At 38.4% G+C, this 27,289-nt stretch overlaps 1 protein-coding gene and 1 long non-coding RNA gene across 4 annotated transcripts in view; one reads left to right on the plus strand and one right to left on the minus strand.

Annotated features, from left to right (window-relative positions):
* The window catches only part of KIF14 (kinesin family member 14), a 29,506-nt gene extending 7,468 nt beyond the window's left edge, over positions 1–22,038 (plus strand). Inside the window, exons 7-30 of one of the 3 annotated variants that reach the window (XM_081865638.1) lie at positions 747–777; positions 2,781–2,888; positions 3,681–3,797; positions 4,742–4,860; positions 5,898–6,070; positions 6,824–6,971; positions 7,424–7,487; positions 7,647–7,831; positions 8,649–8,751; positions 8,955–9,115; positions 9,916–10,063; positions 11,487–11,639; positions 12,519–12,636; positions 13,540–13,633; positions 14,040–14,178; positions 14,845–14,945; positions 15,481–15,557; positions 16,446–16,667; positions 16,790–16,974; positions 17,220–17,378; positions 17,611–17,730; positions 19,073–19,147; positions 20,375–20,513; positions 21,599–22,038. In XM_081865638.1, the coding sequence (XP_081721764.1) occupies positions 747–777; positions 2,781–2,888; positions 3,681–3,797; positions 4,742–4,860; positions 5,898–6,070; positions 6,824–6,971; positions 7,424–7,487; positions 7,647–7,831; positions 8,649–8,751; positions 8,955–9,115; positions 9,916–10,063; positions 11,487–11,639; positions 12,519–12,636; positions 13,540–13,633; positions 14,040–14,178; positions 14,845–14,945; positions 15,481–15,557; positions 16,446–16,667; positions 16,790–16,974; positions 17,220–17,378; positions 17,611–17,730; positions 19,073–19,147; positions 20,375–20,513; positions 21,599–21,990 (3,331 nt within the window). In that variant the 3' untranslated portion in view covers positions 21,991–22,038. Of the gene's footprint in view, positions 1–746; positions 778–2,780; positions 2,889–3,680; positions 3,798–4,741; positions 4,861–5,897; positions 6,071–6,823; positions 6,972–7,423; positions 7,488–7,646; positions 7,832–8,648; positions 8,752–8,954; positions 9,116–9,915; positions 10,064–11,486; positions 11,640–12,518; positions 12,637–13,539; positions 13,634–14,039; positions 14,179–14,844; positions 14,946–15,480; positions 15,558–16,445; positions 16,668–16,789; positions 16,975–17,219; positions 17,379–17,607; positions 17,731–19,072; positions 19,148–20,374; positions 20,514–21,598 lie in introns of all 3 variants that reach the window. The other 2 variants (XM_081865639.1, XM_081865637.1) reach the window with 2 other exon arrangements.
* LOC309344010 overlaps positions 1–27,289 on the minus strand; it is a 66,065-nt gene that overhangs the window by 331 nt on the left and 38,445 nt on the right. The window lies entirely within an intron of this gene.

Genomic DNA, 27,289 nt, shown 5'->3' on the forward strand with positions numbered 1-27,289 from the left:
TTTTTCTACAAATGTCTGTTTGCTGACTTAAAATGGACCTATTAGTTATTCACATAACAAGAAGCCTGCAGTCAAGGAAATTGTTGGGTTTTTGAAACAAATTGTGACATTAAGCCCCAACCAAACTGGCTATTGACTCTACTTTTTCACAGTATCATTTCTCATTAATTCCCTGTCCCTCAGCTCTCTGCTTTCCCCCAAAATGCAGTTTCCTCCACCTACTGTCCTCTCAGACTCGTTTCTGTTCCATTGCCTGTCCTCCAGCCTTCCTTCAGCCCCCCTTCCCCTTCATTTTCTTACTCAGTTTTTGGGTCCTTAATCTGCCCCATGCAAACAATTCTCCACTTCTGTCTTGTATTAATCTCAAAGATATAGTTTGCCCTTTTCTTTCAGATGGGTAACTACAAATGTTCTGATGCTAACCATTCTCACATTCTGTACCACCACCTCAATTGTACTGGAGGTGTCGCCACCACAAGCAAAATATAACACTGATTCTCTTGTAAACTCTGTTGAGCCTATAATAAAGTGTGGGTTTTTATTCCTTCAGGTGTACATATTTGGACCATAATACTGCTAGAATTGTATGGTAAATCCATAATTTCTGAGGTATCTGTAGGCTTCATTGAGGCCTCTTGATGAATAATTCTAAGCTGAATGGTTTATAGGACTGGATCTGTGTTTATATGTGTAGAACTTGGCTTTTTCCCCTTCACAAGAGATAAAAATTATTATTTTTCTTCTAGGAATGTTGTTAGCTCTTACTTGGATATTCAGGTAAGGTTGTTGCTGTATGTATCAAAGCACGAGACTTAAAAAGTCACATGTAAAAACTGATTTCTAGTTTTCAGTGATGGCAAATAAGAGATTATACAGTAATTGAATTCTTCCACACAAATAAGTATTGAAATAGTTGAACTGGCAATCTTTGTGGTAGATCCTTTTACTGATAGAAAATTACTTGCAGGATCAAAATTTCTCCTTTTACCCATTTCTCCAGAGTTCCTGTGAGAAATTGTAAAAACTTTTGTTTTAATTTATAGTATGTTTAATTGTCTGATGTATATCTCTTAATGAGAGAAGTATCATTTAAATATAAACAAAATGAAAAGCCACCAACCAGTTCTGCCATAAAATCAATGTTACCAATATAGTTGGTAACTGTTGCAGCTCAGATAAAAATGTCTACTCCAAAATAATGAGGACTTGGGTAAGCTTTTGGGTAGTGATTTGGCCATTTCTTCACACTTAGTGCAGTATGCAGAGTTGTGCCATAAAGGACAGTATAGCCCCTTGCTTCCCCACTGACTTCCTGTCAGGTGTGTAGTGTTACAGAAAATCTTAAGTATTCCAAGGCAAGACCTTCCACACCTGTGCTGGAAGCATCTAGCTTCTTGCCCATCTCCCAGGATCCTGACATGCAAGATACTGCTGGAAAAAAACAGGAGTACAGCCACATGCAGGTACCTGCATACAAAGACACAATATATGGCAAGCAAAGTACAATGAATGTGTTCGTCACAATGTACCCGCTATTACAAGACATGTGGTATGTACAAGCGGTACTTCAGAATCATCAAAATAAGTACAATTAATGATATATTTTCATTATCTCCAGCACAAGGAAATTCTTGGAAGCGGCAGAGCTGCTCTAGCAAACAGGACTAGAGCCTGGTGATCCCAGTTTCAAAGAGAAACTCCTTCTTCAGCCTGTGAAGTTAACAAGGTCCCACATCGGGTGCAAGTTGGGGCAGCTGCTAGCTGTCTCTTTGAAACTGGGATCACTGGGCTCCAGTCATGTTTGCTACAGCTGCTTTGTACTTTGCTTGCCATATATTGTGTCTTTGTATACTAGCTTGAACCCCTGTTTTTCCTTTTTTGAAAAAACACTTGTAATCTTAAGGACAATGTTTAAAATTGGAAATATTTAAGGATAAGAAAATTATAGAAATGTACTATATAAGAAATTATAAAAGAACCGGGGGAGGGAATGGAGGGAAGTCAAGGGATCTGAGGAATCCCAAAATATGGATTTAATATCGTATGAAAATGTTTTCTTTTTATTTATTTATTTTTACTTTTATTGCATCTGTTTATTATGGTATGTGAAGATAATGTTTAATTGTGAAAAATAATTTAAAAATTATTTTTTAAAAAGAAAAAGAACCCTTTTTTCTATTTGTGTATGTTTTTACACAGCGGGTTCCTTATTTTTGCACAGGATGAGTTGGCGTGAGATGTGTGTAGAATGCCCCACCTTGGAGTGTACAGTCCAAATACATGACTAGCAGAGCACAGCTGCAACCCAGTAGGGGAGGAAAGAGCTATGCTGTGAGGTGGAGCCACTTGCTTTATTTATAGCAAGACCCTACTACTACTACTAGCAGCAGCAGCAGATGAGTGATGGATTTCAAATGATGTGTATATTTTTAATATTTCAATGCCCTACTTCATTTTGGCTTTTTAACTTATTGACAGCTTGAAAATCTAGATAAATCGTGTGGAGTCTCTTTCACTGGACATTTTTAAGCAGAGGTTGGATGCTTTGGTTGAGACTCCTGCATTGTAGGGGGTTGGACTAGATGATCCTCAAGGTCCCTTCTAAGTGCACAGTTCTATGATTCTATAAGTGCCTTTTGTGTATGTTAGCACAAGTTGTTCCAGAAGCATTTATTTTATTTTATTTTATTTTATTTTATTTCATTTCATTTTATTTTAAGAAACCCTCATGGTGCTCACAACTGTTTTCTCAAAAATTTCACATCCTCTCTTTCTATCAGAATTGGCTGCAGTTAGGAAATAAACACAGAGCTACTGCTGCCACAGGAATGAATGACAAAAGTTCTCGATCTCATTCTGTTTTCACCCTGGTGATGACACAAACAAAGGTACTGGGCATTTCGGTTTGCTTTTAAACTTACTTTTTTATAACATTTTGTAATGCAGGTCAAAAATTCAACAAAATTATTCACCCCCCTCTCTTCCCTTTTGCATAAAGGGGAACTTTTTTATTTTTTAAAAAAAATGTTCAATAATGCAGCAGACATTGAGTAGAAAATTCACTTACTGATATAAAACCTGGGAAATAATGGTTTGGATCTCAAGGCGCCTGACACAAGTGGAGAGACTTAATTCAAGCATCAACAAAAGTTGATTAATATTACATAAAGTAATATTTTGTATGGGCAGAGTGGCTGCACATTATGCTCCCCGTTTTTCTTTATACTTTTGTTTTCTACTGTAAACATAATGAAAGCATTAGCTTCCTATCAATGTGGTTGCTACTTGTTTTATGAAGTTTTAAATGTTAGAGAACTAGAGCAGGTTAAGAAGGAGATTGTCTAGGTTTCTTTTTTTAGGTGATACAAATATTCATGATAATCTCTGGCTTTGTTTTGAAACTGCTCATAGGCTGCAAGTCAGGTATAGCACAGGAGCATAGGAAAATCCCTTATACTGTGACTGACCATTGGTCCATCTAGAGTAGTGGTGTATACACTGACTGGCAGAAGCTCCTGAATTTTAGGCAGGACTCTCTCCCAGCCCTATCTGGAGATGCCGGCGACTGAACCTGAGACCTTCTGCATGTAAGGCAGACACCCTACCACTTACCTACATCCCTTCCTCCCAAGCTGCATCCCTTCCCAACATGTCCAATTGTAGTCATTTCTTTATTTTAGACGGATATTGTGGAAAAGGAGGAACGCGAACATAGAATTATCAGTCGTGTGAACCTGGTAGACCTTGCAGGCAGTGAGCGCTGTTCTACAGCTCAAACCAGTGGAGAAAGATTGAAGGTAAAATGTATATAAGGTACTCTGCCAGGCCTGATATTCTCAGAAACTGGGCAACTGTCCAGTGGAGCCACCTTGTTAATCCCCACACCAAGCACATCGTACTGCGACACAACATGCAATATTATGGCACTGAACTTGAAACCCAAAGAAGAAGTACTTAACAAGTTGTTTCATACAGTGTCAGATTACTGGTCTCCCGAGCTCATTACTAGTCCTTTCTATACCCACAGCTTCTTGCCACTTTATCCCATTTCTAGATTAGATTCAAGAAAAACAACAACTATGAGCCAGTTCAGCCATCCTGGGGCCCATATTCCTAGGACAACGAGCCATGGGTTCTGACCCCAGTTATGTTTATGGTTCTTCAGTAGGTGCTCCTGAGAATACAGTGGCTGGGAAAGGTGACACCGTGAACTGGTATCAGGAAGCTGTAACAAGAGATGTGCCAGATTGCAACTTCAGTATATATGCCCCCTGTTTATGTGCATCTATATAGCCGATTGTAAAATACTATTCTTCCTGTAACAAATGTGTGAACTAGATTGATTAAGCATCTTCCGCCTGTGCACACTTTAAGACATGGAATATTAGTATTGTTAGATACAGGTAGTGATTTGGGTACTGGAATATATAGATGGTGAGGTGACTAGTAGAATGCCTTAGTTATATTTAGGAAAATTATTTATTAATTTATCATTTATTAAATTTGTATACCACCCTATACACTCAGGTATCAAAATAATTAATTGTAAAAGTGGTCCAGAATTGAATATAAATGATGGGGATGTCCCACGCCTCTGAAATGAACGGCAAATAGAAGTGGATATTCCTCTGCCTTGTGCAATACTGTAACTGGGTTTAGGCACCTATATTGTGGCGCCTGTAGGAAAAACTAGGAGATAATATGTTGTTGCTATTGACTGTTTCTCTCCTTCTCAATATAGGAAGGTGTGAGTATAAATAAATCCCTGTTAACTCTGGGGAAAGTTATTTCTGCACTGTCTGAGCAAAATCAGAGCAGGAGGAAGGTGTTCATTCCATACCGTGAATCTGTTCTTACATGGTATGTACATATTTTGTGTGCCATAACAGATTTTTTTTTAAAAAAGCTTCATTTTTTGTAGTCATCCTTTCTTTCTTGGCAGCACTGAATTATTATCAAAGTAAACAGATCTTCATAGAAACACAGCCTTTAATGGTAAAAAATGGAATTAGATCCGGTTATGTCCCACATTAATCAAACCACTCTTCCCCCTCTCCACCCATTCATTTTGGTCCCCTGCTTTTCTATTTCCTGACAATGGAACTGAGCTAATTTTCAAAGTGATTTTGATTGATCCTGGAGGGCATAAAACTACAGCTGGTAGAGTACATTTACTTTATTCTCAACTGGTTATTCTTGCTTATAAGAAAAAAATGGATAATGCCTTAATATTGGCGGCCTATTTCCACTAGCACCTTCGGCTAATATCTGTGGGAAAGGCACTGCTTTTAAGCCAGCTAGTGCTTAGACTTCTGAGTTCTGAAGGCCCCCCAAAACATTCCTTTCTTCAGCACTAGGGGTGGTGGGGTAAGGCATGCATTCTTTGGCCTGGGCTGCACTGTTTCCTGAACAAGTCTTTGGGAAACAGCCCAGGCCAAACTGAATGAAGTACACCTAACAGTTGTGCACCACTTTTGACTTTTGCTGCAGTCCCCACACAGTTTTCTCAGCACTTTGGGGAAAGTTAGTCAAGAGGCCTCTGTAATGGTGCACACACCTCTGGGTATCTGCCTGTTCCAGTACTGGGAGGGATGGTACGTTTATGAGTTATGCTTTCCAACTATGTTCTGATGAGAAGACCCCCCCCCCGCAAAAAACCATTGGTTTTGTCCCAGAGTCCTTTGGTCCATCCTTTCCGCTAATGCTAGCAGGAGTCCAAGGGGAAGTGGAAGGTGAATGGTGACATGTTGTTTGGAGGAAGGGAACCAATTGGGTAGAGAGGTGAATGACCTGGATCTGATTCCACAGGTGAAAAACTTAGGCATCCTTATTCTAATCTACATAAAGAATTGGATCCTGCAAAATGCTCAAAATCATCTATTTTCTTTCAAATGTAGGCTGTTAAAGGAAAGCCTTGGTGGAAACTCAAAAACTGCTATGATCGCCACAATTAGCCCTGCCGCAAGCAATATAGAAGAAACACTGAGTACCCTTCGATATGCTAAACAAGCTTGTTTCATAATCAACATTGCCAAAGTCAACGAAGACATAAATGCAAAACTAATCCGAGGTAAGCCTGAGAACTATTTTGCTTCTTGCTGAAATAGCCCTATGCCAAGTTGTTGCTAGATTTCTTACTAAGTATACACTTACTAAGAGGAAGTAATTCAAAAGAAAGCTGCATCAATTTATGGACAAATGCTTGCAATTGAAACCCACAAAAATGGCAAGAATCATTATTTTAATGATAATGTGATGAAATTGCCTCAGTGCATTGCTCCATAGGCTTTCTATCAAAGGGAGGAACCTAATGTGCTTATTGGTAGCCAGGAGTGCAAAATACTTTCAAACAGCTCAGAGGTGATCACAGCTCCCTGACAAGTGTGTCTGTATGTTACAAGTTTGCAAATATGTTTTTTTACATTCATACTGTACATTTTTAGGTGTATAGTTGATATACTCATTTTTTTAAAAAAATAATACTTGAATTTACTCAATATGCAGGTAACTTAAATTGCAAACATTGTGGGTAGGATTCATCTAACAAACCATGTCAGCAGAAGCCTTCCGAAAGGACTTCCACTTGCAAAATGGGTCTTCCCCCTGTCTTCCACCAAATTGGCTGGGGAGGGCAGAAGAACTCCCAGAACAGCACAGAGGGGGAGGAGAGTAGATCCATTCCATCTGGGAAGCTGAAATGCTTGTGCACATATAACATTTGTCACTGTGAGACGTTGAATTCCACTTATAGATGCCAATCCAGAATATTTGCCAATATAAGAGATGCCATTTTGACTAGCTGCTGCTCTCTTGTTAAATGTAGAATTGAAAGCTGAAATTGAGAAACTGAAATTGGCTCAGAAAAATGCTCAGAATGTTGACCCTGAAAAACAAAAGCTTTATATGCAAGAAATAACATCTTTAAGAGTGAAGCTATACCAGCAAGAGAGGGAGATGGCAGAGATGCAAAGGTACTAGTACTTGATGTCTTCTCAAAAATACAGACTGCTAAAGGAAGGTTCCCCTCTATTTTTTTGACTATTGAAATATAATCTATACAGTTAATTGTGCATTATTGCATAAAGATCGCACATAAATAATAACTAATTAAATAAATAATAATAATGTTGGGGCCAGACTGTTTAACTCAAATTGATAGTTTTAACATTCACCTAAGCAATTATTGATTTAAGACTCCTCTTATGTATTTCCAGTGATCTTAGTAAATTTCCTGTTATGCAAATATAATGATGGTTATTTTAATTGCTTAAACTTTGTTTCCAATAGTATGTAAGGATATAAATATTATTCAGTGATAACTCAATTCTTCTCTAGATTATGTATCCCTTTTGTTAGCCTTATAATTACATTGGCGAAATGATAATAAGCTGAACCACCATTTTATTTCCTCTGATAAATAAAGGGCCTGGAAAGAAAAACTTGAACAAGCAGAAAAAAAGAAATTTGAGGAAACAATGGAGTTACAGGTACCATTTTTCAAGTAAATTCAGTTGTGGATGCAAAATAATAGTTTTCCCAAGTGTCATTCTTCTTCCTTACCTGCATCATATTCCTACAACAGCAAATAAACAAAAAGTTGCTTTCATTTGCATGCAATATGTAATGTTCTGAATCTTTTATTTTAGAAAGCTGGCATTACATTCAAGGTTGACAATAGTTTGCCTAATTTAGTCAATCTCAATGAAGATCCCCAGCTCTCTGAGATGTTGCTATACATGATCAAGGAAGGACAAACAACAGTTGGGAAATGCAGGCCAAATTCACATCATGATATTCAGCTGTCTGGTGTCTTGATTGCCGACGACCATTGGTAGGTGTTTCTCTAAATTAACAAATAATGATAAATGGGTCTTTTGCTCTGCGCGATTCCTCTGGTTAATATGCAGCTCCACTAAAATAAATAGGTGCATTAGCTTGTGTAGATTTATAATCCAGGCTAAAACAAATTTAGCTGAAAGTAAATGGGGCAGACATTATGTGTTTAGGTTGACAGATAAGGATGGTGATTAGACAGGTTCATGGAGGGATAAGTTTATCAATTGCTACTAGTCAAGGCTATAGGAAACTTCCATATTAAGAGGCAGTGTGCTCTTCAATACCAATTGCTGGCGAGCAACAACGGACGAGGGCTTACGGATTTTTCACAAGCATTTAGTTGCCAGCTGTAGGAAACGGGATGCTGCACTAGATGGAGGTGAAAAACACCTCCTTCCCATCCCTACTCATATAAGTCTGATGCAGCATAATTTCTCTTGTGCTCTCATGTTATATTTGTAATGCAGCATAATCATTTTTTAAAATCCTATTTGTTTTCAAACATATTGGCTACTGTGCTGAAGCATGAATGAAGCTATGATCCAAAGAAACTAGTTACGTGAATGCAAAGAAGTTAAAACTTCTTCTTCCTCCCTCCTCTCCCCCACCCTTGGCAGCAGTTTCTCATGTGGAATGCCTTTGAAACACAAGCTTGTTTCCAAAGTAGGATAAGATGCGGCAAAGGGATCAAAAATTCAATTGGGGTAGGAATCAACTGTTTGATTCCTGGTATACGTGTGTATCCCAAAGTGATTTGTCACACTTTTCTTTGCTTGAAGCTTTACTGATAATAACATATTTCTTATTTGTAGTATTATCAAAAACATGGATGGTGTTGTAAGTATTATTCCACTAGGAGGAGCGAATACATACGTTAATGGAAAATGCATTTCAAGCCCTACATTTCTCCATCACGTGAGTTGGTTGGAACAGATTTATTTGCATGTCAAATTGGGACAGAAGTTTAAATTCATGTGTCATATGCTGGTTTAGTGTAGATTTTGAATGACAAAGCATGATATTATTAGATGTCACTCATATGCAGAAGTGCTTGCATACAAGCACACACACAAAATTCATTTTTTACATGCATCAAACATATATCTTGGGTTTTTTAGGGTGACCGTGTCATTCTTGGAGGAGACCACTATTTTCGGTTTAATCATCCAGTAGAAGTTCAGAAAGTCAAAAGTCTTTCTTGTGGCACTTCCCCTCCTGAGGACGGTCCAAGTGGCTTTGAATTTGCGAAGAATGAATTGCTGGCTTCACAAAGGGCTCAGTGAGTACTAGTAGAAATTCTGACTTAAATGGTAAATGTGTATTCCTTCTTGTGTGTGACATGAATGTTGCACCCTAGTTTTTAGAACTTTGATTTTTGTATAGGTTGGAGATACTAAAATGAACAAACATTTACTTTCTATGTAAGAAAGGTGTCTTGCGGAATTCCCATCAACATCTAGAAATCCTGTTGCCACTAAAAGCTTAAGTTTAGACAACTTAGAGCCCACTCTTAGAGCTGATATGGTAAGTTTCATTGGTGTTCAAGCAAAAATTAGCATTAAATTTTGTTATGGTGCTAACAGGAATATAGCAAAGCGATGAGTGGCAAGACGAGTTACGTACATTACCATATTGCCTTCCGTCATGTTATCTTTGGAACAAATGGGTCTCCTAATAGCAGAAAAAAAATACTTTGAAATTTGAAAAACTAATCTCTTCACTTTTGGAAAAGTAGTAAGTTTCAGACTTGCATTTATACTGTAATGTAGGTGAAAGGATTGTTTAAAGGTCCTGCACAGCATATTAAGATGATTGAAGCTCCTACTTTTTGGTGTGCATATGTTTGGGGTTTGGAAAGAGTATCTAAACTGCAATCCTTCACCCTCTTACCTCAGAATAAGCCCATTGAACTCACTGGGTCTTACTTCTGGGTAGAGATATAAAGGATAGTGGTATTAATGATTTGGGATAACTAGTGTGTTTCTGTACTACTTTTCTTTTGTGTTAAAAAAATGCTATACAACAGCCATAGCTAGTTGGATATATATAAGTTAACTTGGTTTTTAAAACACCCTGTAGACTTGAATCAGAAATAGAAGAAGCACGTCTGAAAGCCAAGGAAGAAATGATGCAAAGTATCCAAATCGCTAAAGAAATGGCCCAAGAGGAACTTAGTTCTCAGCAGAAAATTTATGAGAGCCAGATAAAATCATTAGAAGCACAGCTGGTGAGTCATTAATAAGTATTGTAAATACACTTGATCCCATAGAAAGTGACACTGAATGGGGAGGATAGGGTTACATTGCTATCTGCATCAAAAGATGTAACCGCTCCGTTCAAGAGGCCTGCATGTACACTGCTGTCTGGATGAGGATATACATTCAAATGTGTATCCCTGCTTACACAGACAGTCTGCATTAGAGACTTCCTTGAGGATGGGAAGGAATAAATAAATATGCACAGGACAGCTTTTCATGGTACATCACCTCTCTGTCCTGAAGCTGGAGGCTAATGGAGTGAAATCCACTTACATTCTAGTAGTTTACTATAACTGGTTGTGAATTGGGCTGTTTGAGAATGGCACCTAGGTTTTTTTATTAAAACCCTTTTAGAATCATAGAATTGTAGAGTTGGAAGATTAAGAGTCTCATGCTCCTCAAACTGAGCTGCCCCTAAGAAAAAGAAGAGGAGTTTGGATTTGATATCCCACCTTATCACTACCCTAAGGAGTCTCAAAGCGGCTAACAATCTCCTTTCCATTTCTCCCCCACCAACAAACACTCTGTGAGGTGAGTGGGCCTGAGAGACTTCAGAGAACTGTGATTAGCCCAAGGTCACCCAGCAGCTGCATGTGGAGGAGCGGGGAATCGAACCCAGTTCACCAGATTACGAGTCCACCACTCTTAACCACTACACCACACTGGCTCTAACTGAAACAATTGACACAATCCGGCTGTTATGTCTTCCTACCAGCTAATTTCATTTCCTAATGACAGCAGCTCAACTGTGAATATTCTGGGATCTTGGTTCCCAACACTATCCTATACTACATATATGTATGTATGTATGTATGTATGTATGTATGCATGTATGCATTTGGCTTATTTTTAGGTCATCTTTTAGGGCCAAGCTCTCCCAAGGTGGCTTCCAACATATAAAACCCACAAATATAGTATCTTCAGGAAGGAAAAAGATATATTTCTTCCTCATCTTTCTAAACATCTCCCCCACTGTAATATATAGCATCAGAGTGTTCAGATTAGGTGCTGGCTTCTGAAAAAGGATGAGCATACTCAGTGCTCAGTTTCAGCTCATCTTTAGAACTTTTTTCTTTTTAATTTACAAATTATTTCTGCGCGTTTGAATTGTCTCTGAGTATACCCAAAGCACTGTCACAACCTTGTCTGGAGGTGGTCCAGGAATGTATGGAAAGCTGAAGAAAATAGAGTGAAAGAAAAAATGAAAGAGCTTACCTCCAAGATTTTTGTGAAATGTGTGTGTGTGTGTGTGTGTGTGTGAGAGAGAGAGAGAGAGAGAGAGAGAGAGAGCGCGCAAGTAAAGAATATTGCTTATTCTGGGGCAATGGTTTTGCTTGGGTCAAGCATATTTTTTGTTATTGGCACATATTATTAATTCTTTTGTTTTCTTAGGAAGAAGAATCCCGGAGGAAACAACTGCAGGAAATGAATAATAAAATAGCTGTAAACAAAATTCAAGAGCTGGAGCAAGCAAAACGGGGCCTTGAGCTAGAGGTACACGTAAACAAGAAACGTTTGGAAATGGAGACATTGGCTGCCAGGGAGGTAAATTTTAAAAACGAAACATAAAACCTAGCATCTTGTCTTATCAATTGGACAGTGTACCGTGATCTAGTATCGCTTCTCTGAATCTATACATTCTATGCAGCATAACTCCAAGAAACTATGTCACAGACGCCCTCTAGCTCTACACTTTCATGAGATCGACTGATATTTGGGAAATGATAGTTTATATAACTTTGGGTGCTCTGCTGATGTGCCTGTAACAGCAATGGAAGGCATCCCTCGAAGCTGTGTTGTGTAATCACTCTTTGCAATGTAAAATATTTGCAATCATATTGGAAGGAAACGAAGACCTCTTTTTAAAATTGTGTTTGGCAAATGTGAAGATTAAAGAAAATGACATATCTGTCCCTGTGAATGGAATATTAACAGCTGAGGATTAATAGTTACAAGTTTGGTCTGAATCACTTTTACATAACTTTTTTTTTATAAAAAAAAATAAGATCTGCTTTGCTGAATCAGATCATAGTTGGCTATACCTCTGGAAAGTTGTAAGCATGGCATAAAAGTGATGGCCATCCCTTGTAATTGTCATTTTGCCCCCAGCAGCTGGTACTTAGAGGTTCTGTGCCTTAGATAAAAATCATCCTAGTTTTAATTAGTTGTTTTCTAAAATCAGTTTTATAAGTTTGTGCTTTCCCCTCAAGCCTAAATGGAAGGAGCATTGTTTCACAACTATCTTTGTGTACTGTATATGTTTTGAGGGTAATGGATAAGGCAAGGTAACTAATAGAATTTATTTCATTTAGGATCAGTAGCCTGAACAGAATATTATGTGTATGGTATTAAATAACACCCCTTCCGTCTCAGAAGCTGTGCAGCTTTTGCTGAAAAATCTCATAATCCCTTGCTTTGTGGTAGGTTTTAGAAGATCATGTTATTCGTCGTGCCAAGATTCTAGAAGCTCTAGAAGCTGAGAAGCAGAAAATTGCTCAGGAAGTGGCAGTGCTTCAGCAGACTCATGGAAACAGAAATAAAAGTATGGTTACATTATTATATACAGCTACCTGTATGGTGGTTAACCACAAACTAACGTAAGAGTGTCTATATAAAGACTTTTCTTTCAATAGGAATCCAGGAAGGCCCTCTTCATCTCTGTGCTGAAAATATATCTTCTCCTTGCAACTAGGGAGAGAGGGCATACTGGTTTTTTAAGGGTTTATATATTTGCTTGCAGTGTTCGAAACTCCCAGTGTTCTAGGTGCATTTTGTGACAGGGAATTTCATTAGCGCTAGCAATTTCTGAGCTCTGGGCGCAGTACAGTGCCTAAGATTTCAGAGTAAAACTGCAGAGTGCCTCCCCACTTCCAGCTACTCTCTGAAGACTGGGGAAGAAACCATCTTAAGAATATTAGGGGGGTGAGCAGGGGAAGGACTAGACCATGTGAAAAATGAACGAAATATTTTAGCTGCAGTTCATTCATTTTCAGCTTTGTATTCTTGTTATAGAAATGTACACCTAGACATTCCCTTGTTGCGCCCATAAACTAGGTTTAAGGTACCATTTGGCTCCTAGTTTTCATATCTCAGCTTGGAGAGCTGCCCTTTTTAAAAAACACACAAAAAACGCCCACCACATTTCTTATCCATTCACTTGGGAGCTTTGGAATATACTGCTTTTCAGTTTCTTTCCAAACCTGTTATGAGAGCAGACTTGGGAGGGAGCAGTATGAAATTATACAGTACGGGTGGACAATAGCCTAAACGTTTTTGTGCATTCCTCATAGATACAAAAGTCATCCTGTCCTGTCCTGTCCTGTCCTGTCCTGTATGGAATTTAAAAAAAAATTCAGGGATTACCAGTTCAATGACATTACATAATTATTAACTAGTAATTACAGAAAAAGTCCATTATCTTTTTCTTTGAAAAATATATATTTAGCAGAGCCAAACTGGAATTCTTTGAAGCTGTCCATGATGATCAAGGAGGCCAACACTATTAGCAGTAAATTGGAGAAACATACAGTTTTTTGTAGGTAAGTATTTTAACTAAAATATTAGAAGTGGTGCTGCATATGCTTTTTATGTTCTGTGATTTGATGACTTCCTTTGAATAATCAAGTATAGCATTTCTGATAAGAACGTATAGTTCTTAAAAAAGAAAAGGAAAAAAGAGGGGGAAATGTGATTCTGGAAGGACAAGGGTTTAGTGAAAATTCAGTAAGATTTCCTGTACTCGTGTTTTTTTCTGAAAAGGCTAACATAATGTTCCTGGCTAGTTGCAGACTTTTTCATTCCAAAATCAAGCACCTATTTGTTTTGTCTTGTAATCTGTGTGTAAAATACCCCAACACCACAGAAAGATAATGGTAATCAAGGGACACATCCAGTAATTACAGATACTTCGTGTTCTGGGAGTAAATTGATTTTTTATTCCACCAGGCATGATGCAATGGATAATAAAAATGGTCCTGGTCATTCCCTTCAAGTTCAAGTCCGTAACATCAGGCTTGGTGTTGCAACATTCTGGAGTTTGGAAAAATTTGAAGATAAATTGGCTGCAATGAAAGAAGTCTATGAGGTTTGTTTGGGAATAAAACATTATTTGCTTCCTAAAATATTGCTTTTATGAGAAAGAGGCAGTTTTAAAATTTGCCCGAGTAAATCTGATTTAAAAGACACCACATTCAATATAAATACTTGTCCATGTTGCCAAAGGCTGCTGACTCAGAATTGGTGTCAGTGTCCCTGGAACCCGGTGAAGGGTTTGGTTTTGACACTTCACAGAACAGCCTATGGCTGTAGGGGAGGGCAGAAGTCAGTGACCTCAAGCTGGGGATTTGGAGAGTGACAGAGGCAAGGGAGGAGATGCTGGAGGAGCAAACAGAGAAAGAGATCTGGAGGGAAAATGTTTGGAAAGGGTAGTGCAGTGAAGCATGGAGAAAGAAAGTGTTTGCAGGAAAGCCTAGCTGATGAGGATTTAGCCAAAGGATCAGGGGTGTAGTGGAGAGAGAGAGAGAGAGAGAGAGAGAGAGAGAGAGAGAGAGAGAAGATTGGAGAACTTCCCCCTTCTGGTCCAAACTTCAGTCCCTATCCTGATGTTAAGGGATGGTAATATCTTTTTCTTCTTGTGCTGCCCACATAACAGACTTTGTTTTGGAGCTAGCAGCTTTTTTCCAGATTGATGAAGGTTTTAGGCCTTCCCTTGTCCAACACCTTTAATGAAACGGGTTTCTTTCCTTTCCAGATGAACAATACTAACAAAGCTGATGAGATTTTTTATGATCCCACTGATGAATGGGAACCTGATTTTTCAAATGCATCCATCTCTTCTATTTCTTCAAGGAGGTAAATAATTTCTAGCTTGAATTTAATGTTAGATTCTGCCTCTTTACAAAAAATATATAGAGAGAAGTATATATAAATAGTGAGTGGAAAGGAATTATGACCCGTTAGGGATGCTTATAGGTAGTTCAATATCTACACCTGCAAAAAAATTAATGTTTTGGAAATGTAGTAATGATGGGAAGCTTAACTTCTTAGCCTCCTCTGCAAAACAGGACAAAGCAAGAAATGCCTGTGAAGAATCTCCCACCAAGACTGATCTTTCCCCACCCCCTTCACTGGGGCAGCCAAGGTTTCTGCTGGGGGAGCCAATACAAGCCCAGATTAATATATTTAGAAAGGGATGGTTTCCAGCTTCCTTTGAACTGTTGCTGTGTTCATCCTGCAGGGGCAAGATAAATGAACAGTGTTTCTCACTAGAAACCAGATGTAAATAAATGTATGCATGAGTTTCAGAAAATTAGTGGAAGCCACAAAAGTTTAAAAACACCTGTCCTGCTTTGTTTTCTCCCCTTCCATTGTTGGTCAATTTCAATAGAAGTTTGAGGAGGAGCAAAAGAATTTCTGGATGTTTGTCTGAGGTAAAGATGAGACTGCACAATTCATACCTATCAGGTGTGTACGCACTTATAATCATGTCACCTTCAAAAGCTATATTTAATGTTGCGTTCATTTTAGTGGTTTGCGATTTTTCTTAAGAAACTAGTTGTTTTTTAAACCATTCCTATATTTATAGGGAATAGTGTTCTTTTATATATTTTTGCCAGGTGTGCAGCAACACGTGAGAGGGCATTCTCAATATTGGCACCCTGGTTGCAGAATGCCCCCCCTTCACAAATTTGACTGGTGAGTTTTTGGTGCCATTTGAAAGCACACTTATTTACCTACACTTCTGGTCAAACCAGATGTGGAGTAGGCAAACTGCCCTTGCTGATTTGTCAGTTTACTGTATGCAATGATGATCTTACGTTTGTTAGTTTTATACAGCTGGTTTTACTTGAAATATGTCCTTACTTTTTATATTGTAACTTGTTTTGGGATCAATTTTAATGAAGAGCGATATATAAATCACTTCATTAAAGAAATATATCTTGCTCTCTTTCAAGTCATATTTAGTTTTATATTATTTATTATTATTATAATATCATCATCATCATCATTATTTACAAACAGCAAACCTGCTTTTTCAAAAGGGCTCTATTTCTCAGTCATAGTTCCACTCTGTATTTTAAAAAGTAGGGTAAGAGATCCATCAGAATACTAACTTATTCATTCTCACTCAATGGAGGAGTGGAGCATACAGGAAAGGGTTAATCTCTTCTAGAAGGTACAGTCAAAACTAGACTGATTTCTAGACTAGACCCCCTGACTACTGTAAGGGAAGTTAACCCTTTCCTGTATGCTTCACTCTCAGCTAACTAGAAGAGCACTTCACAATTAAGTCCAGTTTTCCATTTTGTCTAACTATATGTATGCCTTCATCACACTGTTCTGTCATCACAGACTCAGCAAATAAATTGGGCAGCCTGGGCTCAGACCTACCTGAATCATCTCTACCTGGCATATGTAAGGAACTGATAGATTCAGCTTTGGATGTCTTGGGACAGACTACAGAAGAGGAAGAGAGCATAGCACAAAGCCTTTTAGTGACATTGTTTAATGTTTACGCTGGAGTCTCTGCTTTGATAAAGGCTTATGAGCAAGCTGAACAAAGTCAAGAGAACTGTAAGTTCTATTGCTGAGTTAGTAGCCCCTTTTTGAGTTCTAGCTTTGAACCTCATATAATTTATTTACAAATGCACATTTCCTTCAGTCCATAATAATTTGCCTTCTTTCTATCTTTTCAGTTTTCACTGTTAACTATACTGCTCAGTCCTGCAGCATCAAGATTAGTTCAGCTTTCGAACAGCTTGTTGTTCTAACCAAGCACTGGCTGAACAGTTTTCGAAAAAATGAAGAATTTGTAATGATTCATGCTGAACTAAGGGAGAGTGTAAAACACCTGGGAGCATATCTGCAATTGCTCTTGCGGGTAAGTTTTCTTGTTATGGCCATCCTTTAGGAATGAAAGAGAACAACTGGAAGTACAGTCGTACCTTGGAAGTTGAACGGAATCCATTTTGGAAGTCCGTTCAACTTCCTAAATGTTCAGAAACGCAACCTGAAAAGACGTAACCTGCAGCGTTTGCAACATGAGGTATGACTGTACTGTTGTCACAATATGAATAGGAATGAATCATAAAGATGCATGCAACAACTGTATTTTTGTTTTCTCAGGGTGGTTGCTCAGATTTGTCTTCAGTAGTAGTAGAAGCACAAAAGAAAATAATGCAGATGTTGAAACAAATGGCAAAATACACAGGACACTTGGTGGTACTTACTGGCTCAGACCTACATCTTTCTGCAGAAAATAAAAGTGATGCAAGCAACCCACAGGTAAGAGAGACAGAGACAGAGGTGTCTGGTTCACATGTCCCAGTAAGCCAAACCATGGTTTTGCAGATTTGTGGATAAAAAGACCTGGTAGGGTGGGCGTAACACAATGGATAAAGAAAGTACCAACAGACCACTGTAGGGATGGGGAATCTGTGGCCCTTTCAGATGATGAGACTTCTAAAAACTGTAACTGGCTTAATTTTTTTTTTAAATCTCTTCTTGTTTTCAGAAGCAGTTTATACCAGACATCTGTGATGGAATGGTCTCTGGACTGGAACACCTTTTAAACTGCATACAGAAAAAATCTAGGGCAATGTGGAATGAACTCTTAAAATGGTATCCACAAAATGAGGTGATGTAGGGATAATTATAAACTATCCTTTATGCATGAGGAGGGAAGCATATTTTGTACTATGTCACAAATTTAATAGTGCAGTTTTAAGCTTCACACTGTTTATATTTGCAACTGGTGATTTTCATTATAGACTTGTGTATATATAATCAGCATTTGCACTACACTTTTTCTCACAGCTACACATACCACACATGGCATAATGAAACTGTTGACTGCTTAAAGGTTAAATTATTGGCTTCTTTATACCAGTGTGTCTGCTACAAGGGCAGTAGATTAAACCAAAACCAAAACCAGAATGCTGTCTGTAGTGAACAGTATTTCATTTTTTTTGTATTGGTCTTTGCTGCCTTGGCAGACAGACTGTAGCATGGGGGGGGGATAACTAAAGTGTTAATCTTAAATGCATGGAAACTCTGTTTAATTATGCTGTAAAATTAACAAGGAATCATAAGTGGCAAAATGGGAAGCATTTTTCTTATTACAGCTGATATTCCAAAATATATTGTCCAAGATGCAAAATGCTACTACAGTGGTACCTTGGTTCTCAAACTTAATCCGTTCCGGGAACTAACCGTTCTCGGTTAGCTTGCCATCTAAACCAATGGTCTGTTCATACATAAGTGTCCATTTCACACACAAAAAACCCACTAAGCCAAACCAATGCTTAGTGTGAGCAAGCAATCATGCAGGCTTCCGTTTTGCTCCTCCTTTGGTTGTTTGTTTCCTGCCCTGTGCTAAGCCATGGGTTTAGCCAAGCACGTTGTTTGACCCCAGGTTCATTGTTTTCCTTTCCCATACAATTCACAAATTGTAAACCACAGGAGAAACACAAGAGCCCAGGTTAAAATGGTGCACAAGGCACAGTGCAGCACAGCAGCAGAACAACTGGAGTAGGAACAAAGCAGCCACAGACTCATATCTGAGAGCCTACTCATTAGCACAACCATGGTTTGCCATGGCATTGCATTTTCAAATGAGGTCACTGACTGCTGTGATCCTCTTCATACAGTAGTCGCGGCAACCTTTTATATTTTCACTTGCATTACACAAATTTTGTAATGTCTGAAAAGGGTGTTCTTTGTGGCTATCCACATGTGCAATGCCCCAATATATACTTCTCTCCCCTTTCCCTGTTGATATTAGAATGTTACATTTGTTGGGTGACAAAGGCGGATGGGCTCCAGCCACTATGCTACATCCCAAACATTGTACAGGCTGTGATTCATGAACCAGGCCAAAGTTTCTGCATATCTCAGCTTGTGTTAGAAACTGTTTTATGTTTATGGTTTAAATTTAAGTTAGAATATAATTTAAAACACCTTAACGCTTTTCTTTGCAGGTTCAGAATCAAATAAAGACTAAAGCTATGGATTTGGCTAAAATCCTTGAAAATATAATAGCTGGTTGTAAAAAGGTAAACGGAGCTCTTGCTTAGTTACAATTTTCACTTTCGACTTACCAGAGTAGTATAACGTTGCTTACATATTACAGTGAAATTCAAATGAAATTAAACAGTTTCCTGTTATTCTTGAAGTTTGGGCACTCGGAAGAGATATTTAGTCAATCAATGCCAATATGTAGACAACAATAAATGGGTTTTCCAGGATTTGCTTACATCAAGGATGGGAAACCCTGTGGGCCTCTAGATGTTGCTGCATTCCAACTTCCATCAGCCCCAACCAGCATCACCAATGGTCAGGGATGGTGGGAACTGTAGCCCAACAATATATGGAAGGCCAGAAGTTCTCCTTCCTCCATTTACACGTTATGGGTTGTATCCAACTGTCTCACTTTGCGGATGGAAGACACTTTGAGGCTTCCCTCAGTGGAACAGAGAGGCTGGTGCTTCTTGCCAATCCCCCCGCCCCGCCTTATCCACAGCCCCAAATGCACACTCTATCTCAAATCTCATTGGAACAGTGTGGGAGGTAGTGTGAGGGGCCATATAGGGAAGGGGGAACTGCAAAACAATAATGATTAAACAAAAATGCCTCCCTCCCTGTTCCACTTTAGCAAAATTTTCTAAGAGGCCCATGTCAGTGGAAGGACACAACTGGATGCTACCACACACACACACACACCCCTAACAATGTAGGGACGTGGGTGGCGTTGTGGTATAAACCACTGAGCCTTGGCTTGCCGATCGGAAGGTTGGCGGTTTGAATACCTGCGACGACGGGGTGAGCTCCCAGCTCCTGCCAACCTAGCAGTTTGAAAGCACACCAAAAAAGTGCAAGTAGACAAATAGGTACCGCTCCAGTGGGAAGGTAAACAGCATTTCTGTGCACTGCTCTGGTTTCGCCAGAAGCGGATTACTCATGCTGGCCACATGAACTGGAAAAACTGTCTGCGGACAAACATTGGCGAGATGAGCGCCGCAACCCCAGAGTTGTTCGCGACTAGACTTAACTTTCAGGGGGTCCTTTTTTTACCTATAACAATGTAATATGTGAAGAGGGCCTTATTGTACACAGGTTGCATCTTCACAGATCTTTAAAAGACCTACATAGTTCCTGAAAAACCAAGGCTGCTTGTTTTTCAAAATCAGTATGATAGGCAACCCTAAGGGACAGTATTCTCAGGGATAAAATTGTTTGTATTGTCTGTCATTTTCTGAAAACCAATATATTAATTGACACAGAAAGTAGCAGCAAATATATCAGGGACTGAAGAAAGTGTCGATCAGGAGTTAAAGAAAGCAACTAGCAAAGCTATTGCATTCTTGGAATTACACCATTGCCTAGATCAAGTCTGTCGGATGGTTACTTCTTCATTACAAGGTATGCTAATTTTTGTTATAAGGTACTGTGATAAATGACTGGATTTTTAAAACCACTTTAAGAGTATGCTTAAAGAGATACATCAGTTGGTGCCAGAGTCCTCCATTTGCTTTACAATGTCTACGATGGAAAATGGTCATTGTGATCTTTTTTTCTTTCTGAGTACTTATTGCCTCCTTGATCAAGGCCAAATTCACATTAGCTCTTTAGTCTTGCTGTTGCAGAACTGCTTTTCTGCAAGCATTCCCACATTTCATTGGTAACTTGTAAAAGTTGCTTAGATCATGTGGTCCTTCTCATGCTATAAAGTCAGTGACTGTGATGGAGATATAGGCCTGGCATGGAGTATACAAACTTCATATTACTGACTGAAAGCAGAAGCCAACAACGAGAAAGCAGTTTTGCTCCTAGAGCTTCACCAGAGGGTAGCAAAGTGAGTGAAGAGAGAATTTTGTGGGGATCTCATGGTGTTCAGACCAGAAACATCATTGTTTCTTCTGTATGCAGTGTATTTAAAATTTAGATCCCTGCAGTTTCTCTCACTGCATCTATGATAAGTAACCTGCACTTGTTTTTATTAAGGTCAGCTATGTTTGGCTACTGTCTTTGTTCTTGATCACTTTGTCTACAAGATAAGATTGCTTATTAGGGAATGCAACCATCAGATTGAAAAAAGGTTCCCCATTCAATCCTTTTCTACAGTGAATGGCAGCCCTTCTCCCTTCTTAACATATAAAGTTTAAAAAACATGTAGTAGGATACCTAATACTTGGACAAAGCTTGCATGCAGTATTATTTTCTGGGTGCCTCAAATGCAGCACTTTATGTTATGTCAATGGTTGATTCTGCCAGTGGAAGCCATGAACATATCCCCACCTTGTGGAACAAATTATAGTAAGGTAAACAATCATATTTCTGCAATCATTCTCAAAGCCTCCTGAATATTTTTTTAAAGAAAAACAAAAATAAGCTATGTGTATAAATCTATTATTCCTTTTTGAGTCTCTTCAAATGATGTGCAGATTATTCAAATTTCTTCCTAATTATTTTTAACTTACTGGCTTTTTTACCTTTGTTTTTCACAGGCTCATATAGAAACAGAAGTCCACTTAGGTATTTCATAGAAAAGATTTGCATCTTAACTGGGAATTTTAACACTCTCTGCAACCCATCTGTATTATCCACTGATACAGCAGACAATCCTGTTTGTACAGTCCCAGAGCCTTCTGTGAACCATAGAGAATTGGACTCCGTAGCAAAGTCACTCATTATAAGTTTTGAACTTGAACAGGGACAGAATTCATCAAATGTTCAGGACACTTGTATGCAAAATTCTTGTTCTGAAGGAAAACAACTTGAAGAGGATGAAGTTCTAAACATCTGGGAGCAGAAAGAAGCTCCAAAATGGGAACATCTACTTTGGTCTCTACCTAAAAGCTTAGGGGAAGCTTCACCTAGTGGAATCCATTGGGTATAAATTATTGCTTAACTTATGGAATGCAGGAAATAAACACTGTAACGGTTATGTTCGCTATTCTGTTGGCATCTGGAAAAAAATGGAGCCTTGGAACAAAAAGTCTTTGGGCTAGTTCACATGCTCACCCAGCCAAGATTGCCCTTCTGTGGTGAATGGAATAAGTGCAGGTCTTCCTCTTTTACTTGCATATTTAAGGCATTGTGTGAAGCCATTCATGAAGTCTCAGTTCACTAAATTTTTATCTCTTAGGGTGCAAGTAAAAGTTTGCAAATCATCCCATGAGAAGGGTGCCTGGATCCCAAAATATCTTATATGTACTGTTCAGAGGAGTGGTCTTGCCTGCTCCCTCTATCATGGAACAACAGTTCTTGGCTGGGTGATGTAGTCACTGGTCCCTAAAGAAGCTGCAAATTCACACCAAAAGGAAGTCCAGTCCAAGATGCATATTTTAAGCTGTGGGGCAAGTCGGAAAATTCAGTCGTTAAAATTTAATTCATTCTGCGTGCATGTAATAGCTTCATTTTAAAACCATGCTCCAACATCGAAGGAGTTGCATTAACCTTGCTGGTCATATTTCTTAGCTCTTGGGGTCTATAAATGTTTAATGTTTAGTAGGCAGTTGCAGTACCTAGGCCAAATATATTTAAAGTGAAATTCTTGCAAAATGGGGACATAGTTACTTGGGTAGTGATGTGTCATTTTATACGAATAATTTTTAAAACCCTGTTTTGCAGCCATTCTTTGGGCACAGTTCAACTTGTAGAATAAGAGGCTTAGAAGAGGTCTCTTGCTGCCACTGAATCCGTAGGATGGTTAATCTCCAAAGAGACTCATGTCTGCACTTATGCAAATGGCTTGTGTGTACCACAAGGGTGTCTAAACATGTGAGCCAATTTCCCTTTCAGCAGTAACTGATTACATGGAATAACAGGGTATGAGGTAAAGTGATTTAAAAAGTAACAGCTTCTTCTCAGTTTGGTGACAATGATTTTTAAAACAAACAAGTGAAAGGGATGTAGCTTCTGAGTATGGTAAGTTCCCTCAGCCTTAATTTTAAAGAACAAGCTTTTCATTATTTTGTAATTTATATGCAGTACTTGTTTTGGTGTTTTTTTTTAAGAATAACATATTTAATTCTTTTTAGCAGAACTTTTCCAGTATAATTATGGTTTGCCAACAGAGTTGTTTGGACACCTGAATGTCAACTTTACTTTTAATGGTGCACCACACAGTACAACAGAACTCGTTCATCATTCGTTAAAAGGCTTTAAAATGATCGTTGACCAGATACAAACTATTTGAGTTGTTGAGAATTTTAAAAATCCCTTAAAACAAAAACACAGTGCTGGCTTTCACATTTTTATAGTACCTGTTTTGATTGATGCTTGTGAATGTAACTCCTCCTAATCATGTATTGTCTATACACATCTATTTACATACTCAAATTTGTATATAAGGTGCTTACAAAGATCAGAATTGAACTGTAAAGATTTGCAAATAGAGCATAATGTACATATAAACATTATTGGTTCTTTTTTAAAAACAAGTATCTGCCTTGAGCCATATATATGGAGTTTTAAATGCTGTACAAATGTGATATTAAACTATTCTATTCAAGTGTATATGTTTTTAGAGTATTTTAAAAAACCTATATATTCATATATTGGAGCTCACCTGCTCTCTGTGTGTGTGGAGGGTAACAGGTTGACAATTCCCTGCTTCCTGTGTCCTGCTCCTCATGCCTCATAGGGTTGCTTTTCAAGGTGCCACAGGGCAGGACTCTTCCTACCCCCCTCAGAATAGAGAAGCTAAAAAGCCCTTGGGAAGTACACTACATATAGTTCTTTGGAATCCAGCCACTAACTATTTATAATATAGTGTTTTTGCATGTACTCGCACGCCAAGCAGAGTTAATTAAATTGCTACGTTTTAGGTTTCAGAAGATTTGTACCCTGCTTTCTTGAACATTCAGCACTTAACATTGCATTGGCAGAAGACAAGCAAAACTCTTAATGCAGATGGCTTGTAAAAGAAACATGAAATACAAAAAGCCACATTACACAAAGTCAAATGATTGGTTCTTTCTGCCTGCTGCCATCTAGCAGCTTTTGTCTAGCCTTGTAAACAAAGGCCCTTCTTACTTCTGCTATGTGTGAAATTGATGCCTGAGCTGTAACTCCTTCCCTTTAATATGAATTTGTCTGATAGTATAGCCGTTTTTAACATCAGTGCCAAACATGGTGCTTTGCAGACTCTCCTGTTCGTTTATTCTTCCTACATATATGACATAGGCCTTGCCTTTTCTCTTCTTTCCTCTTGAACTAACACTGACCTTTCCTGTCAATGTATCTGAGTCAATTTCCATGCCGACACCGGCTAATTTGCTGAAAACATTCCCAATCTATCACTCTTGTTCCTTTTCCCTCGGTGAGTAAGCAAGCTATGTTCATTGTTACACTCAAACTTGAAAGGATTATGGAAATAGTTGCTCCATAATAGGTTAGGAGGATGCAAAGAAGAGTTCTTATCCTCAGATCTGTGTTGTATCTTGATGGGCCAGTTTTCACAGACACATCCTGTTAGGCTCTTAACAGAGTATTTCTGCCAGCTGAGACACAATTAGATTTGGCTCTCTCAAAATTACACCCCACCAAAAAAAAGTTGTATTTTGCTTCTCATGCCAATTCTCCTACACCCTGGAACCTGTCAGGTGACTACTCAAATGTGACTCTCTGGATATCTGGCTTAGAGCAGTGTTTCCCAAACTTGGGTCTCCAGCTGTTGTTGGACTACAACTCCCATCATGCCTAGCTAGCAGAAACAGAGGTCAGGGATGAGGGAATTGTAGTCCAAAAGCAGCTGGAGACCCCGGTTCGGGAAATACTGGCTTAAGAGTGTACCACTGAGTCTGTTTTGAACTTTGTACCTGATCTTTACTCTTGATTCTAAAACATTTTTTAAGAGAAGAAATGGATTCCAGATACTTATGTTCTGTGTGGTTAGTTAGTGCCTCATAACCCAGCAATTTAAAATGCGTCAGTAAGTGTCTTGAATAATTTTCTTCCATTTCCACTATTTTGAATCACCTCATTCTATAGCATTGTTAAGAATATCGTATTAGGAGTCCTCTGGAAACTATATTGCTCTATAACTCATACTTTGCATATAGGTTTCTTTTAAAAAAAAGCATTAAGAGTGAGAACATATTCTTGCTTTCTCCAAAGAACGCTAAATACAATATGCATAGCTGATGTACAGCTTCCGTCTTCACTTGGTTCAATAATGGCACCCGCAGGTTAGAGAGAGAATCACAGTTATTTCACTCTCCTTAAAACAGTTGTGCCACAAGCACATGGCTATATACTGTACTATTCACTTTCTAATCTACTTATGAATACAATGTTCAGATATTTTTCTGGGCAGAAGCAAATATTTCTGTTAAGTTGGCTATTTATATTTTAGTGTTTAAAGTCCCTACAAAAAGAAAGGAAACCTTGCAGACATTTACATTGTAAATAATCATTCAAAATACAGGCTTTTCAACTTCTGCACAATAGTACAGTAATTGGAACGCTAAGAGCCGAATTTTAACTGCGTATCTCTGTCCAGGTTTTGCACAGTGCATGTGAATGCCTGTGATATGTATGCAAATATGTCACACAAACATGCTGCCAGAGTTGCTGAACTACATTTGGTTCTGTCAAAGGCTTTCTTGCTCACAAAGACAGGCTGTTGTGCACACATTGTGCTTATGGGCCCCTCACCATCTGTTGTGCATGCGATTTGTAGCTAATGATTGTGTGAATTGACCCAAGGTCTTAACCACCCAGACCTTTCTGACTGAAAAAAATCAGTCATGCTCAGTTTATTCATTAAAATATAAGGCTCTGAGAATTCCAAATTGGCACAAATTTCTGTGCGTTTAGTTCTCTGTCTTTCTCTAAGAGAAAAAGTTTTGTAACAGAGCCCAATATAAATGTTGGGAGCAATAGTAATTCTTCTGTTTCCAACTCTGCTCTCTTCTTGGGCGACTTCTTGGATAGCAGTATATTTTGCTTGATTCTCTACAGCGTGAACAGCTGGGGGCCCTTTTTTGCTGCCTCCCCAAAAATCTGAGCACCTGATGAACCAACTATTTGGGAACTTGCTCAGATTTGTTATAATGGAGGTTTGGGTTGAATTTTGATTTGCTTTAAAAACCTTAAACCTTGGGTCTGATTTTGCTTCAGATTCAGTAGGCCCACTTTGTTAACATTCACTTTTATTCGTGGATCATAAAAGAAAAGAAGCATTTTTTTCAGCTGCAGGAAATATAGCAAAGCCTTAAAACAGTCATGACAGAAAATTAGCAAAAGCAACCCTTCTTTTTACAGTAATATTATTACTCAGTGCTTACAAGCCTGAGGGTGGCTAGTTGGTTATGTTTCTTTTTAAAAATGCTGAAGTGCAGCTGGTATTCCTTAAAAAATTAACTTTGCAGCCACAAAAGTTCAATCCTGGAAAAAATTACTGGGAAATGCAAGGATAGTGATGTCATGTATTTGTTTTAATGCTTATACATTCAAGGGGAAAGCATTCATCTGCTTTTATTTCAAGTCATTTTGAAGTAAAATCCATTTCCTTTTTGGCAAGCCTAGCACGAGCATTTTTAAATTTTAAAACTGGTACTTGTAATTAATGTAGAACCACTTGATGGTTATGTTTCTTTAACAATAATTGCACGGTATTGACTATAGCTTACAGCTTCATCCACCAACAAGAGTATCTTCTGCATAAGCCAAAAAGGGTCCCAAATCCAGCAATGATGGACAATTTTATGGGTTTTACAGGACATAGGTATTTTAATTGCCTAGCACTTGAGCCTCTCTGCTCTTAAATTGGGCTTCTGAGCATGGCTTGTGCATTGTGGTAGAAGGCCAAACATTGTCCATTACTTCTTTCTCCCAATGGTTGATAAAACAGCTCAGCTGCAGATCTGCAAACTGCTTGCGGTATCTGTACAATATTTATCAAAATCAGCTGTACAGTATCAAGATTGCAGGAGCCAGAAATGGGGCCCAAATATTAAATAAAAATAGATTGGCGTAAAAATATACATAGTCAATTTGAATTTGTATACTGAAGACAATGAATAAGTAATTTGCTTATCTTAGAATGTCACTTTGCTTTCAATAATTTAGAGATGGGTTCAACAAGCACAAAAAAAATCTAATTGGATTTCATGGAGCACACAAAAACATCTTGGGGGGGGGAGTGGAGAGCAGTCCAACATGATGATGTGTGTTTATAAAGTAAGTTG

Source organism: Podarcis erhardii, assembly GCF_964252035.2.
Source record: "Podarcis erhardii genome assembly, chromosome: 6".
NCBI lineage: Eukaryota > Metazoa > Chordata > Lepidosauria > Squamata > Lacertidae > Podarcis > Podarcis erhardii.